Here is a 13,454-nt window from a genome sequence, read left to right as displayed (position 1 = left end):
TTTTTTTCTTCTTTTGAGCGAAATCAACAGGCCATATCATGTTCCCGTTTTCGGCCACAGCACGGCCCATTTATGTCCTCGTTCTGGAAAAGGGTATTTTTGGTTAGCAGGTTAGAAATTGTGTTCTACTCCCTCCAATTCAAAATACGTGTCGTGATTTTGCTTTAAATTAAACTAAAAACTAAAACCATTACACTTATTTTAGATCGGAGGGAATAGTAATAAAGAAAGAATATAGTATTTCAGAAGATAGAGAAAATATGCCCATACGTACACAACCTATGAAATAAAAAAAATTGTCATACATATGAAATAAAATGTTCATCGCGTACTTGAAAAGTGTTTATTTATTCAAAAATATATTCATGTGTCAAAGAAGTGCATGTGTTTTTAAAAGAGGTCTGTAGAATAAAATAAGTCATCAGTACATATGCGAGTATATGTTCATATATTGTGAAACAAAAAATTTAAATCATAAAAGGGGAAAACATATATCGATAAATAGGTGAAAAAATAATTTCACATGAAAATGAAAACAAAATAAAAGCAAACATGCAAACAAAAAGAACGGAAAAAAAGTTGAAGCCCAAAATGGGGCTCGATTGAAGAGCATGCCCCAAAAGTTTCGTCGGCATTTTGACGTGTTGAGCGTCAAATAAAAATCATCCTCATCCCGAGAATCCTACTTGCGGCTCATAGCATAAAATGTGGGAGCTATAATAACATCCCCACAACTGGCCAGGGCCAATAAGATCAGGACTATTTATGATTTCTTTTTTTTAAAAGATCATTTATGATTTATTTTTTCTTTCTCCTTTTGTTTTTCTATTTACTTCAACGTTTATTTTTTTTGTGGGGAAGGGGGGTGCCAGGCGCATATATTCTAACATACTGCATGAAAAACTATTCTCAAATGAATGAATTTTATTAAATAAATGTGTGAGTGTTTTTCACATGCATGGTAAAAAAATATGAGATTGATATTTTAAAAATATATAAAAATTAATTTCAATGTAGGTGAATATTTTTTTCATATAAAAATTCTCTCCATTGTGAAACTATTTCTTTTCACAATATGTCTAAAACTTATTAATAAGAAAACTTTCTGGTCGAGGAGGAGATGGCCGATGTGCGGCACAGAGAGGGTGATGGGCGCGGAGGCGTTGGTGAAGGCAGCGAAGTTGAGGTAAAAGACGAGTGCAACATGTACAAGCATTGGGTGGGTGTCGTCGGTATAGGAGTGTGGGTCCACCAACAACATATCTTGCCTACGGTGGAGAGGAATGGGGAGGGTTTGGCATTTCCTAGTGAGTTGCGGTTGGGATTTGGTCGAGCCGACACAACAAAAGCTTTGGTGCTTTTGCTGCGAACTTGGAAGGCTTTTTGCCTTGCTTCTGATCACAAACGCCTTAGTCGATCACACCCAAGAGATGTGGCACAACTTGCATAGGAGACTTCTCAAAATTAGGAATGGTGTGGTTAATGACATCACGGTGTAGCATGCAGGTAGTAAGAAATTGTAAGTTGCTTAATGAAGAGTGCATCTTGAGCATTAGTATTCTTAAAACAAAGTATGACAAATCCTTCAAAAAAGAGTATGGCAAACAAGAGCATGGTCACTACTTGCTTAAGATGGATATTAGGGAGTAATAGCATTTTCTAGGTTTTGGAACAATTAAGCAACCGGCAATGGCTCCAAGTCACAAACTTATGTTTTAGGGAAAGACCAACATGGCTAGCTTTATTGACTTAAAACAATGCTTACATCATTCGTGAGAGTACTAAGCAAAAAAGTCTGGGGATCATTGTCGCAAGTACAAGTTATGGAAACTAAATCTAGCTAGCCCATGAGCCTCTTTGTTCAAATCTCTCCCACAATGCAGAAATATGACCTTTCCAATTGTTGTTAGATCAAAGCACCCCGCATAAATTGTCGTAGATGGATTCCACCATTGAGTTTGCCCCTGAGCAATTATTGATAACTTCGATTGAGTCTGATTCTGCTTCTTTTAACCGAACCCGAGGGAATAAGTTAAGTCGGGCCCATCTCCCATTGTCAGATTGTCGACTGTCATTGGATCCAAAACTACGGGATAGTTAGCTGCCAAGAATTGACCGCTCGAATTCCTCAAAACAACAGTTGTAGCACTTGCTACCTCATCAGCAAGATAAGAACGTGAACATTAAGTTTCACATACCTATGCATTGGTTTGTTCCATTTCGAGATCTCACCTGTTCCTGTCATAGGTCGTAGCACTTGGGTAGAATTGACCAAGTGGCAAACCTGGTGAGCCTCAAACGACGATAAAAGGAAAAGGCAACAAGTGTCGAGGGTTTTTGTTTGTGACCCTTTTCCTCATGCAATACGAATGGTATTTCTTTTTTTTTAAACGGATGAATGGTATTTCTTGTGTGCATTGCCTCAATCATATGTGACATAATTTCACATTCAAAAAATTACACCTCAAAATTATATTATCTCAAGGGACCTACTTTACACATGTTAGACTATACAATTTAGAGCACAAGTACAACCCGTGTATATGGTCAAGGTTGTACGTGTGTTGTGTGTGCGTTGATGGGCTGATGGCAAATGTTCTGTAGAGGTAGTCACACACGACCCCTCACGGTTGAGCCCCTGATACCATGTGAAGAGGAGAATGAGTATAAGAGAGAGAGACAGGGATTCGAGACAGATTTCACGGTTGAGTAACAATGAGCAGCTCACTGAGGAGCTACCGACGCTAGATGAATTCAGCGATGACGTTTGCCACACCACGATATTCCACCTTGGCACTCGACCTGGAGACTGTGGACTGCCTTTTAGAGGGCCATGAGACCAAGGCATCCCCGAGGTAGACGTAGAAGCCTGATGTCGAGCGGCGGGTGTTCGGGCGCGGAACCGCCTCTGCGTAGATGTGCTCGCGCAAGCCAAACATGCCGATCGCCGATGCAGGAAGCATGTGGAGCTCGACATACACTTCATTCGCAAGCGGGTGGCCCTTGGGCGAGTTCCGTGTGCTCCACATTCCCACCAAGTAGCAGCTTGCCGACATCATGACGAAAGGCTTGTCGACGGACGTTTTCCTACAATCCCAATCCAGTCTTTGTGACGCATCTGTCGACGTCACGACTGCATGGGGTGTTAGACTATACGGTGTAGAGCACCGGTACAACCCATGTATATGGTAAAGGTTGCACGTGTGTTGTGTGTTTGGTGGCAGACGTCATGTAAAGGTAGTGGCATACGATCCCTCGCGATTAAGGCCATGTAACCTGTATATAACTCAGCCAATGGGCTAATCAAATGCATGTCAGGTCCAAATCTCTCTTTTCTCGCATACTCCTCTTCACAACACCGATGTTTCTTGTTGAATAGAGTGCTTCATATTTTGTTTAAGAAAGAGTCAAACCCATTTATGTACCTTTCCTCACACTCACTCACGGTGATTGTAGCCACTTGCTTTTGTCTGTTTATCTCTCCTCCCTTCATGCATGAAGTTTTCACTGCGTGGGTAGGAGTCCCTCACACACACTCACACCGTAAGACGTCGTTTATTCTTCCTTCATAAGGGCGTGATGAGAGAAGTTGTCATGGGGAAGCGATGAATGTGCCCTAACAGATCAATTTTTTATCTACGGGTCTTCCCTTGAGAAACCTCAGCTAGAAATTTGATCCTGAGGGACATATCTACACTGACAAGTGATTAAGGTAACTTGGGACGAAGCCTTAAGTTTCTCTGAACTCAGTAGATATGGAAAGGGCGTAGCCACAATTTTTTCGCTTAGTCATAAAGTAGTACTCCCTCCGTCCGAAAATACTTGTCATTGAAATGGATGTATCTAGATGTATTTTAGTTCTAGATACATTCATTTTCATCCATTTTGATGACAAGTATTTCGGGGCGGAGGGAGTACCTAATATAAATCTAAAAATCAGCTGAAGCATCGCAAATCCGTCGTAGTCTAGGTGGTTAGGATACTCGGCTCTCACCCGAGAGACCCGGGTTCAAGTCCCGGCGACGGAACTCATCTTTTTTTTTTCGTTTGTTTCATTTAAAAAATGATTCATTCACATTCTAAACAGTTCTTCCCAGAAAGTATGACTTTGTGTGAAGTTCTCTGCCTGATTTTCCTTATAAACAGTTTCAGTTTTGTGTTAAATACATTTCTGACTACTTGCAAGCATGATGAAGAATTCTCTCTTTTATTTAGGGAATGATGAAGACTTCTATCTAATGTCCCAAGAGATTAAATATTATGTGTTCTTTAGTGCATCTTTGGGACAGTCCAGACACATAAGGGAACATTCAGCCGACTTGAAACAAGCTGACCAACTGTACATGTTTCTTTCACTAACCCAACAGAACCCTGAACCTTTGACTAACCCAACTGTACGATAGCATGCTGTGATTCTCAATGTTTTTTTGGCATTGTACAGGCAAAATAATTACAATGGACTGGTGTCTTGAGCCAAAGCTCCGCTGGTCCGAGAGATGTGTGGAAAAGATCAGACAACAAATGGTACCAAGGCGTCAGTTGCACATCCCTTTAGCAGAATGGTAAACCAGCTCAGATGCAAAGAACATAGGTTAAACAGGGCTTACTTGCCTAATAATAATATTAAACAGCTTATGAAGTCTTGGGTTTCATTAGGACACAAGAGCGAAAAGTTTCACAATGCATGCCATTAGACTGAAGTAACACACACTCATGGCCATCTAGGATAATCATACAAAAGGAAGCATGTTCAACGATATTAGAACTCATGGTTGCCGACCCACCCAAAAACCAGATTGACGCTCTTTAATTTGTAGCCATTAAGATGCTCCGTTCGTCGCCAAATTCATTCCCATTAATGTCCTCCATCTGTCTTGAGCCTTTTTCCTTTCTACGTCCTGCGACAACGAGCCATCGACGACGAGGTTTGTGATTGCGAGGCACGACAGCCAGTCAATTTCATATGGGCAGAGAAAGTAATCCTTGGTCACACGCGCACTGTCAATCTCCCTCATCGACCCATCACTGAGGCTGAACAGAAAGAGGCCTTCTCCAATAACCCTGAGCACCACCACCCCACTCTTGCCTCCAAACATCTCCAACCTGACCTTTGCCCGGCTACCCAGCGTAGCCACCCGCTGAGGCAAGGAACTTCTCATGTCAATCTTTTCAGAAAGCACCCAGCTGCTGCTGCTGTCGCTGCCAAGCGCACCGGTGTGTTTCCAGAGTGACATCTCAAGGCCTTGCATGAAGAGCAGCAGAATCCCCCCATCTGCTGAGTTCGCCAGCACTGGTATCTTGATGCGCTTTGCTTCGGGTGGGAGCTCCAGGTATGACAGCCCCATATTTTCAATATGCAATGTGGCAACATGGGTGACCGACATTTGTTCCGAAGTACCACAGAGCCAATGGATGACACCACCAGAAGCAGCGGCTGAGGATGACACCAAGTAAAGGTCAGGCATTAGCTCAGGTTCTCCTTCGGCCCTTGTCCATGTTCCGGTCTTCGAGCTGTAGCACACACAGACGAAACTCTTTGCCTTTTTTAGCCAAAAAATGGCAGTCAGTTGAAAGGACTGGGACACGCGTCCATAACTGTCGACATCATTGGTGACAAACAAGACATAATGGTTAGGAGGTACATATCTGTGGTGAGGAACCTCAAAGGTTTCACCAGTGAGAGGATTGCAGACACATAGCACATCCTTCATGTCCTGACCATTGTCGACTTTTAATTGGCGGCAAAGAACCAGGAAATTGTCCTGGGATGCAAATGGCTTATAGAAGTTGAGGCTTGCTCCAAGACCTGGAATGAAGGTCTCAAGGAATAGTGGCTCGATAGCATTGCGAGCAGATTTGCTGCCAACAAATCGTGACAATTCAGAAATCGGCACGAAGCTTGGTGCCAAACAGCGGGTTTTGTCGATATGATGCTTCTTGTCCTGGAGGAAGAAGCCGAGAAGGAGGGATGGGGTGAAGGCGTGGTCGCGGTGCTGCCTCCTAAGGCGGTCAAGGAAGGTCGGGTCCTTGATGAGATCACGCCAGAACTTGCAGGATGAAGCGAGGCGGGCAAGGGAGGCTGGATCAGAGATGTGTGTCGGTATCTTGTACATGATGTCCGTTGGAAGATGCGGTGCTGCATAGTCGTCCTCCATTTGTCTTCCCTGCAAAGAAAAGCAAGGCACCATGTGTGTTTATCTCATGACTTAAATAATTGCCCCAGGGAAAATTATGTCATAACTTTTGTAGGATGAACTTGACAAGAGTATCTGACAGAAATATTGAGGCAATACATTCAGAGCAAACCCCACGGAAAGACTGTAAGTCCAATTTTCACCATTATCCAGCACAATAGTAAGGCAGACTTGAAACATTCGGCGAACTATGGTTATTTTGGTAGATGTGACGGCGAGTGATTCATGAAGCTACAGGGTAAAAACACATCCCACATTGTTCAGCGGCATATATTAGGGATCATTTTTTACCAAAAATATCAAACTAACTGAGCTGGCATTACATTACTTAGCACTCCCTCTGTTTTCCTCTGTTTACAGAGGGAGTAACATTATTTTTGTTACTAGAAAAGAGTTCGTAACCAACTTGAAACCAACATAGTCCTGAAGCCAAATTTGAATGAAATATTAATCGAGCACACTGAACAAAAGAGTTCGTAAGCCTACGCGGCCAGTAATAGTGGCGCCGCACACACTGTTCATCGCCGCCAGGGTTAGGTCTCCACTCTCCAGGGAATATCCCCAACTGTTTGAGACTCCATTAGTCTACTACGATCAAAATAAACACACTACGAAACAACCCCCGCAACCACGGGATCTCAGATAAGAAGCTAGATATTGATTCCGCAGGGCCGGGAACAGATAGCTTATGGCGGGGGCGGAGGAGCAGACAGAGAACTAGGACGAACTAAGACCCAGAGCAGCCATCAACCATGCCGTACAATCGATCAGCCCCTCGAGATAATAGTCTAGCTTCGAAGTGGAGTAAGAGAGATACCTGGCCGCTGTCGCCGCCGCCGCCGCGTTTGCGCCGGTGTGCGTCAGTGTCCGGGGAGAGGACGAGAGAAAGGGGGCGGGCGATCAACAGGGGAGCCTCAACGTGACGCTGTTAAAACAAAAGGCCCGACGTGTTCGGGTCGGTTAACAGCAGCCCCGTGTTGTGTGGGCTGAGCGAAAAGCCCAGATGAGCTTTGGTTTCAACAAAAGGCCCAAGTCAAACAACCCATATATTGTGCCACATATTCCTTTTCTTTAGGGGAATTATCTTCCCATTTTCGAGACCTGCTGTTCGAGCAATGACTGAAGAACATGACACGCACCATTTACTTCCTCTATTTTATAAAAATATTTAGAAAGAAGCATTATTTTGTAGGGTAGAAAGAAAATTTATTAAAGGAAATAGGTTTGCGGAAAATAAATTAAAGTTCATGTACATACACATATAGTCCATACATGTGAAATAAAATTGTCAAGAAATATTTATATATACAAAAAATATATTAATGTGTTACAACGTTCATGCATGTATGATTATTATTTTTTGCGGCGTGTATCATACATTTAAGAGAAAAAAAAAGTTTAAAAGGGAAAAACATAACCATAAATCAAGAAAAGGCTGAAACGGGAAATAGGTTAATTGAAGAACATGGAAGGAAAAGAAGAAACAAACAAATAAAATGGATGGAACCTAAAATGGGATGTCCATGATGGGAGCACCCCATGCGTCGACATTTTTGATGAGTCGAGCATTAGATAGGGATCATCCGAATTTCCCCAGAAGTCTTATTTGCCGCTCACAGTGACAAGTAAGGGGGGCTATGCCTTTGTCGACATTTTGACAAGTTGAGCATTAGATAGGAATCACCCAATTTTCCCCGGGTATCCTATTTGCCCCTCATGTGAAAACGGGGAGCTATGCCTATGTCCCAACTCCCAAGGGCCTATTTGGAGAATTTCATAGGAAACACATAGGGACAAGGATCCCGGAGGAAAAATTCCTATAGATGCGTTCGGTTTGTAGGAAATGTGTATAGGAATTTCGTAGGAATACTATTCATTTCCTATGTTTCTGGAGGAAATTACACATCCACTCAAAGCTCATTTTGCGTGTAGGAATGAGGCGAGTCAATTCCTTAGGATGGCAAGTGACATCCTATAAAATTCCTATACTACTCCTAATTCCTATGTTATGAAATCCTCCAAACCGAATGAGAATTGTTTGGCCGAGCCAATAAGATCAGGACGATTTCTGATTCTTTCTATCATTTTTTGTGTGTTTTGCTTTTTATTTTTTGATTGTTTTGTTTTTATCCGGAAAAAGGCATAAACACTTTTTAAGACCATGGACATATATTCTAACACACATGAACAACTATTTTGAAATGCATGAACTTTTTAAAAAATATATAAATATTTTTTCCATACGTGGGTAAAAGTTTTAAAATATGAGATGCGTATTACTTTTACTACAAGAAAAATTATCTCTAGGTACAGAGACAGTTTTTGTTTTCATATACATTTTTTCTTTGTTGTTGAATTGTTTTTTTTACAATATTTAAGACTTATTAAATAAGAAAATTAGGTGGCCAAGGAGGAGGTTGCCAATGTGCAACGCGGAGAGGGTGATGACCGTAGAGGCTTTGGCAGAGGCATCAAAGTCGAGGCATCAAAGTCGAGGTAGGAAGCGAGCGGCGTGGGCAGTCACCGAGTGGGCGCCAACAATATAGGAGTGTGGATCCACCGACACCATAGTTTGCATGCACTGGAGAGAAATGGGAAGGGTTTGGCCTTTCCAGTTGGGTCGGGGCTGGGTTTGGTTCTTTTGGTGCAAAACCCGAAGGTTCTTGCCTTGCTTCTGATCAAAGCACCCTCGGTCGCTACCACGATCCCACCTGAGAGTTGCGGTGCAACTTGCAAAGGAGTCTTGTTAAATGAATGATATAAATAGCGAATCAACCTGTGGTTGAGTTGGTTAGGTGGACAGTGGTATTCCCAACCCACCAGGGTTCAAATCCTGATGCTCGCATTATTCCTGGATTTATTTCAGGATTTCCGGCGATGCGCTTTCAGTGGCTTCGTAAATCTCAAGATGATATGCCGGCTCAGTCTCTCGGAGGTGCTCATAGGGGTAGGGTGTGCGTGTGTGCGTTCATAGGGATGAGTGTATGCGCGTGTATATGAGCGCTTGTGTCTGTACTGATGCTCAAAAAAAATGAATGATATAAATAGTGGCATCACAGTGTAGCTTGTCGGTATAAGAATTTCTTCTTCTTTTTTCACGAGAAGGGTATAAGAAATTACAAGTTCATTCTTGACAACAAAACTTCTAATTTTCTTAACAAACCTCAAGTCTCAAAAGCTGAGAACCGATCGCCCATTTTTTTTTTCTTGTGGGCATTTTTTTCCTGTGCTCGGCTGTGTCTTCGTCCGTCAGAACTAAATTTAATTAATTATCGGCGTTTACGTTAAACAACCACAGATCCGTCGTAGTCTAGGTGGTTAGGATACTCGGCTCTCACCCGAGAGACCCGGGTTCAAGTCCCGGCGACGGAATTCCATTTTTTAATTCTTCTAATAATAATTTAACTTTTGCTGATGTCCCATGTATTGCGTTCTTATTACCTTTTGTGAACAAAGGCGTTTCACAGAGATCAGTTCATTCTCACTAATCAAAATACACAAGTACTCTTCGAGGAACAGATATGCAAAGACTTAGCTTTAAGTTGTTCCGAACATGATTTGTGGACTGCCCCTAACCTTTACTGCCATAAATCCTTTGAACTCAACAAACCTGCAAGTACTCGGCAGATCAGACAGTCCAGGGAAAATTCAGTTCATGTGAAACAAGCTGGCATGTTAACTGTACATGCCTCTCTGACTAACCCAACACTAACCCTGAAACTTATGAAGAAAAACAATAGGCTGAAGAAGCTTGTAACGATACCGTGTTGAAATCATTAATATTTGTTCTGGCATGGTACAGGTAAATGAATTGCAATTGGCTATTCTAGATGGAAAGTTGGATCTGACAGCCATGCTACCATCCCTTGGGAAAAATGGCCAACCAGCTCAGATGCAAAGACAAACACATGGGTCAAACACAACATATATTCGATATAAGAAAATAAACACAGCTTAGGAAAGATAACCTTGGATTTCAACAGGACACGGCTTCTCTAAGAAAAACTATGGGGGACTGAAGTAACAACTGATAGTCACCGCTCATTATTATGATGATCATAGAAAAGAAAACACGTCCAACAATAGTAGAATTCATGGTTGTTGTGCCACAAACAAACCGGACCGACGCTGTTCCTAGCCATTAAGATGCTCCGTTCGTCCCCAAATTCATTCCCATTAATGTCCTCCATCTGTCTTGAGCCTTTTTACGTTCTACATCCAGCAACAACGAGCCATTGACGACGAGGTTTGTGATTGCAAGGCAGGTCAGCCAATCAATTTCATATGGGCAGAGGAAGTGTTTCCTGGTCACACTTGCACTGTCAATCTTCCTCATCGACCTATCGCCGAGGCTGAACAGAAAGAGGCCTTCTCCAACAACCCTGAGCACCACCGCCCCACTCTTGCCTCGGAACATCTCCAACCTGACCTTTGCCCTGATCCCCAAGGCTGCCACCTGCTTAGGCAAGGAACTTGTCAAGTCAATCCTTTCAGAAAGCAACCAGCTGCTGCTGCCACTGCCAAGCACACTGATGTGTTTCCAGAGTGACATCTGAAGGCCTTGCACGAAGAGCAATAGAATCCCCCCATTTGCTGAATTCGCCAGCACTGGTATCTTGATGTGATTTGCTTCGGGTGGGAGCTCCAGGTATGACAGCCCCATATTTTCAATATGCAGTGTGGCAACGTGGGTGAGCGACATTTGTTCCAAAGAACCACAGAGCCAATGGATGACACTGCCAGAAGCAGCGGCTGAGGATGACACCAAGTAATGGCCAGGCATTAGCTCAGGAAATTCATAAGACATCGTCCATCTTCCAGTCTTCGAGCTGCAGCACACACTGATGAAACGCTTTGCTTTTTTCATCCAAAAAATGCCAGTCAGCTGGAAGGAGTGGGATATGCGTCCATCAATGTCGACCTCTTTGGTGACAAACAAGACATAATGGTCAGGAGGTACATATAAGTGGCTAGGAATCTCAAAGGTTTCACCAGTGAGAGGATTGCAGACACATAACTCATCATTCATGTGACCATTGGCGTCTTTCGACAGGCGACGGAGGACCAGGAAGTTGTCCTGTGATGCAACGGGCTTATAGAAGTTGAGGCTTGCACCAAGACCTGGGATGAAGGTCTCAAGGGATAGTGGCTTGATAGCATTGCAAGCAGATTTGCTGCCAACAAATCGTGACAATTCAGATATCCGCACGAAGCTTGGTGCCAAACAGCGTGTTTTGTCAATGTGATACTTCATGAGGTCTGGGGAAGTCCTCTCATTGTCCTGGTAGAAGAAGCCGAGAAGGAGAGATTGGGTGGAGCCATGGTCGCGGTGCCGCCTGCTAAGGCGATCAAGGAAGGTCGGGTCCTTGATGAGATTGCGCCAGAACTTGCAGGACGAAGCGAGGCGGGCAAGGGAGGCTGGATCAGAGATGTGCCCAGGGATCTTGTACATAATGTCCATAGGAAGATACGCTGCCGCATAGTCATCCTCCATTGGTCTTTTCCCTGCAAAGAGAAGCAAGGTACCATGTGTGTTTATCCCATGAATTAAACAATTGCCCCAAGGAAATTTTATCATAGACTTTCTTAGAATGACTTGGTAGAAGGACTTCATAGAAATATCGAACAATGCATTCAGAGCAACCCCCACGGAGAGACTGCAAGTTCCAATTTAAACCATCATCCAGCATAATAGTAAGGCAGACTTGAAGATATTCGAAAAAGCTATGATTATTTTGGTCACAAAGCCTAAGAGATGCGAATGTGAGGGCAATTCATGAAGCTACACGGGAAAAACACATCCCACATAGTTCAGCAGCATTAGGGATAATTCTGACCAAAAATTATCAAAATGATTGAGCTAGCATTACATTACACAGTAAGATATTCTTTTACCAGAAAATAGTTTGTAACCAACACAAACATGGCCTGAGTCAAAATTGAAATATTTAAAGATTATCATTATTCTGTCGGAACGACGAACATATGCCATGGTATGCCTAGAACACATACCGATGATTCATGAGCCTGCACGGTCAGTAATACAGAACATACTGTTCATCGCCGCTAGGGTTAGGTCTCCAGGAAATATCCCCAAATGTGTTGAGACTCCATTAGCCTACTATAGTCAAAACAAAACACTACCCAACAACCCCCCAGACACGGGATCACTGATTCACTGGGGAGAAACTACCAATCGATGTTGCTGGGTCGAGGGCTAACAGCTTATGGCGGGGGGAGCAGACAAATTAAGAGAACTAAGACCAACCATCATGATATACTAGTATATAATCCATCAGCCCCTCATGATAATAGTCTAGCTTCGAAGTGGAGAGACCTACCTAGTAGGAGAGATACCTGGTCCCCGCCGCCGCCGCCGCCGCCGCGTTCTCGCCGGTGTGCCGTCTGTGTGCCAGTCGACAGCCTGCTGCGCGAAAGTTTTGTGTGGGCTGAGCGAAAAAGCCCAGACGAGCCCTGGTTTCAGCGAAAGGCCCAACCCAAACAACCCATCGCATTTTTTGTCGAGGAAACGACTTAAGGGCCTTGTATGGCCTGGCCATGGCATGCCCCATCCTCGATTTTATTTTAAAAAATGAAAGTCCCCTAAATTTTTTTAAAAAAATGAAAGAAGCATTATTTTGTGAGGGTAAAAAGAAACATTTCGATTAACAGGTTTTAGAAAATGTATTTACAAGAATAAAATAAAGAATAGGTCCATGTATGTAAGCATATAAGTCATACATGTGAAATAATTAAATAATATTTATGTATACAAAAACTATATTCATGTGTTAAAAAATCCCTGTATTTTTAAAAAATTATTAATACACGTACGAATATATGTTCATACATTTATGGATAAAAGTTTCAAAGTGCAAAACAAAAACCACAAAAGTAGAGAGAGAAAAGGGTGAAAAAACAAAAATTTGAAAATTGACAAAAAATACAATGAATACAAGAACAAGCAAATAAAAATGGCCAAAACCCAATATGTGCGCACCCCACGCGTTTTGTTGACATTCTGACGGGTTCAACGTCAGATATAAATCATCCATTTTTCCCTATGAATGCTATTTGCCGTTGACAACGACAAATAATGAAAGCTATGCCTTTCTCCCAACTCCCAAATGGGTGGCCCGGCGACAAGGACCATTTTCTGATTCGTTTTCACATTTGGTTTCCCTGTGTTTTTCTCTCTCTCTCTTTGGTTTTGTTCTTTTGTGTTGTTTTATTTTGTTTATACGGAAAATACGTAAACAC

The 13,454-nt window shown here is 42.7% G+C and overlaps 1 protein-coding gene and 2 non-coding genes across 3 annotated transcripts; 2 read left to right on the top strand and 1 right to left on the bottom strand.

Annotated features, from left to right (window-relative positions):
- Window positions 1-3,955: 3,955 nt before the first annotated feature.
- Window positions 3,956-4,028, top strand: TRNAE-CUC. Its single transcript has one exon. It is a non-coding gene; the product is annotated as a tRNA-Glu (tRNA).
- A 5,465-nt stretch (window positions 4,029-9,493) lies between these two features.
- Window positions 9,494-9,566, top strand: TRNAE-CUC. Its single transcript has one exon. It is a non-coding gene; the product is annotated as a tRNA-Glu (tRNA).
- Window positions 9,567-9,939: 373 nt separating this feature from the next.
- Window positions 9,940-12,637, bottom strand: LOC119312490. Its single transcript, XM_037588224.1, has 2 exons — window positions 12,536-12,637; window positions 9,940-11,699 (listed from the first exon to the last, which is right to left on the bottom strand). The coding sequence occupies exon 2, from the start codon at window positions 11,686-11,688 to the stop codon at window positions 10,336-10,338; it is 1,353 nt and encodes a 450-aa protein (XP_037444121.1). The 5' UTR covers window positions 11,689-11,699; window positions 12,536-12,637; the 3' UTR covers window positions 9,940-10,335.
- Window positions 12,638-13,454: the final 817 nt, after the last annotated feature.

Source organism: Triticum dicoccoides, chromosome 5B (assembly GCF_002162155.2).
Source record: "Triticum dicoccoides isolate Atlit2015 ecotype Zavitan chromosome 5B, WEW_v2.0, whole genome shotgun sequence".
Taxonomy (NCBI): domain Eukaryota; kingdom Viridiplantae; phylum Streptophyta; class Magnoliopsida; order Poales; family Poaceae; genus Triticum; species Triticum dicoccoides.
This window is presented reverse-complemented; position numbering and strand designations above follow the sequence as displayed.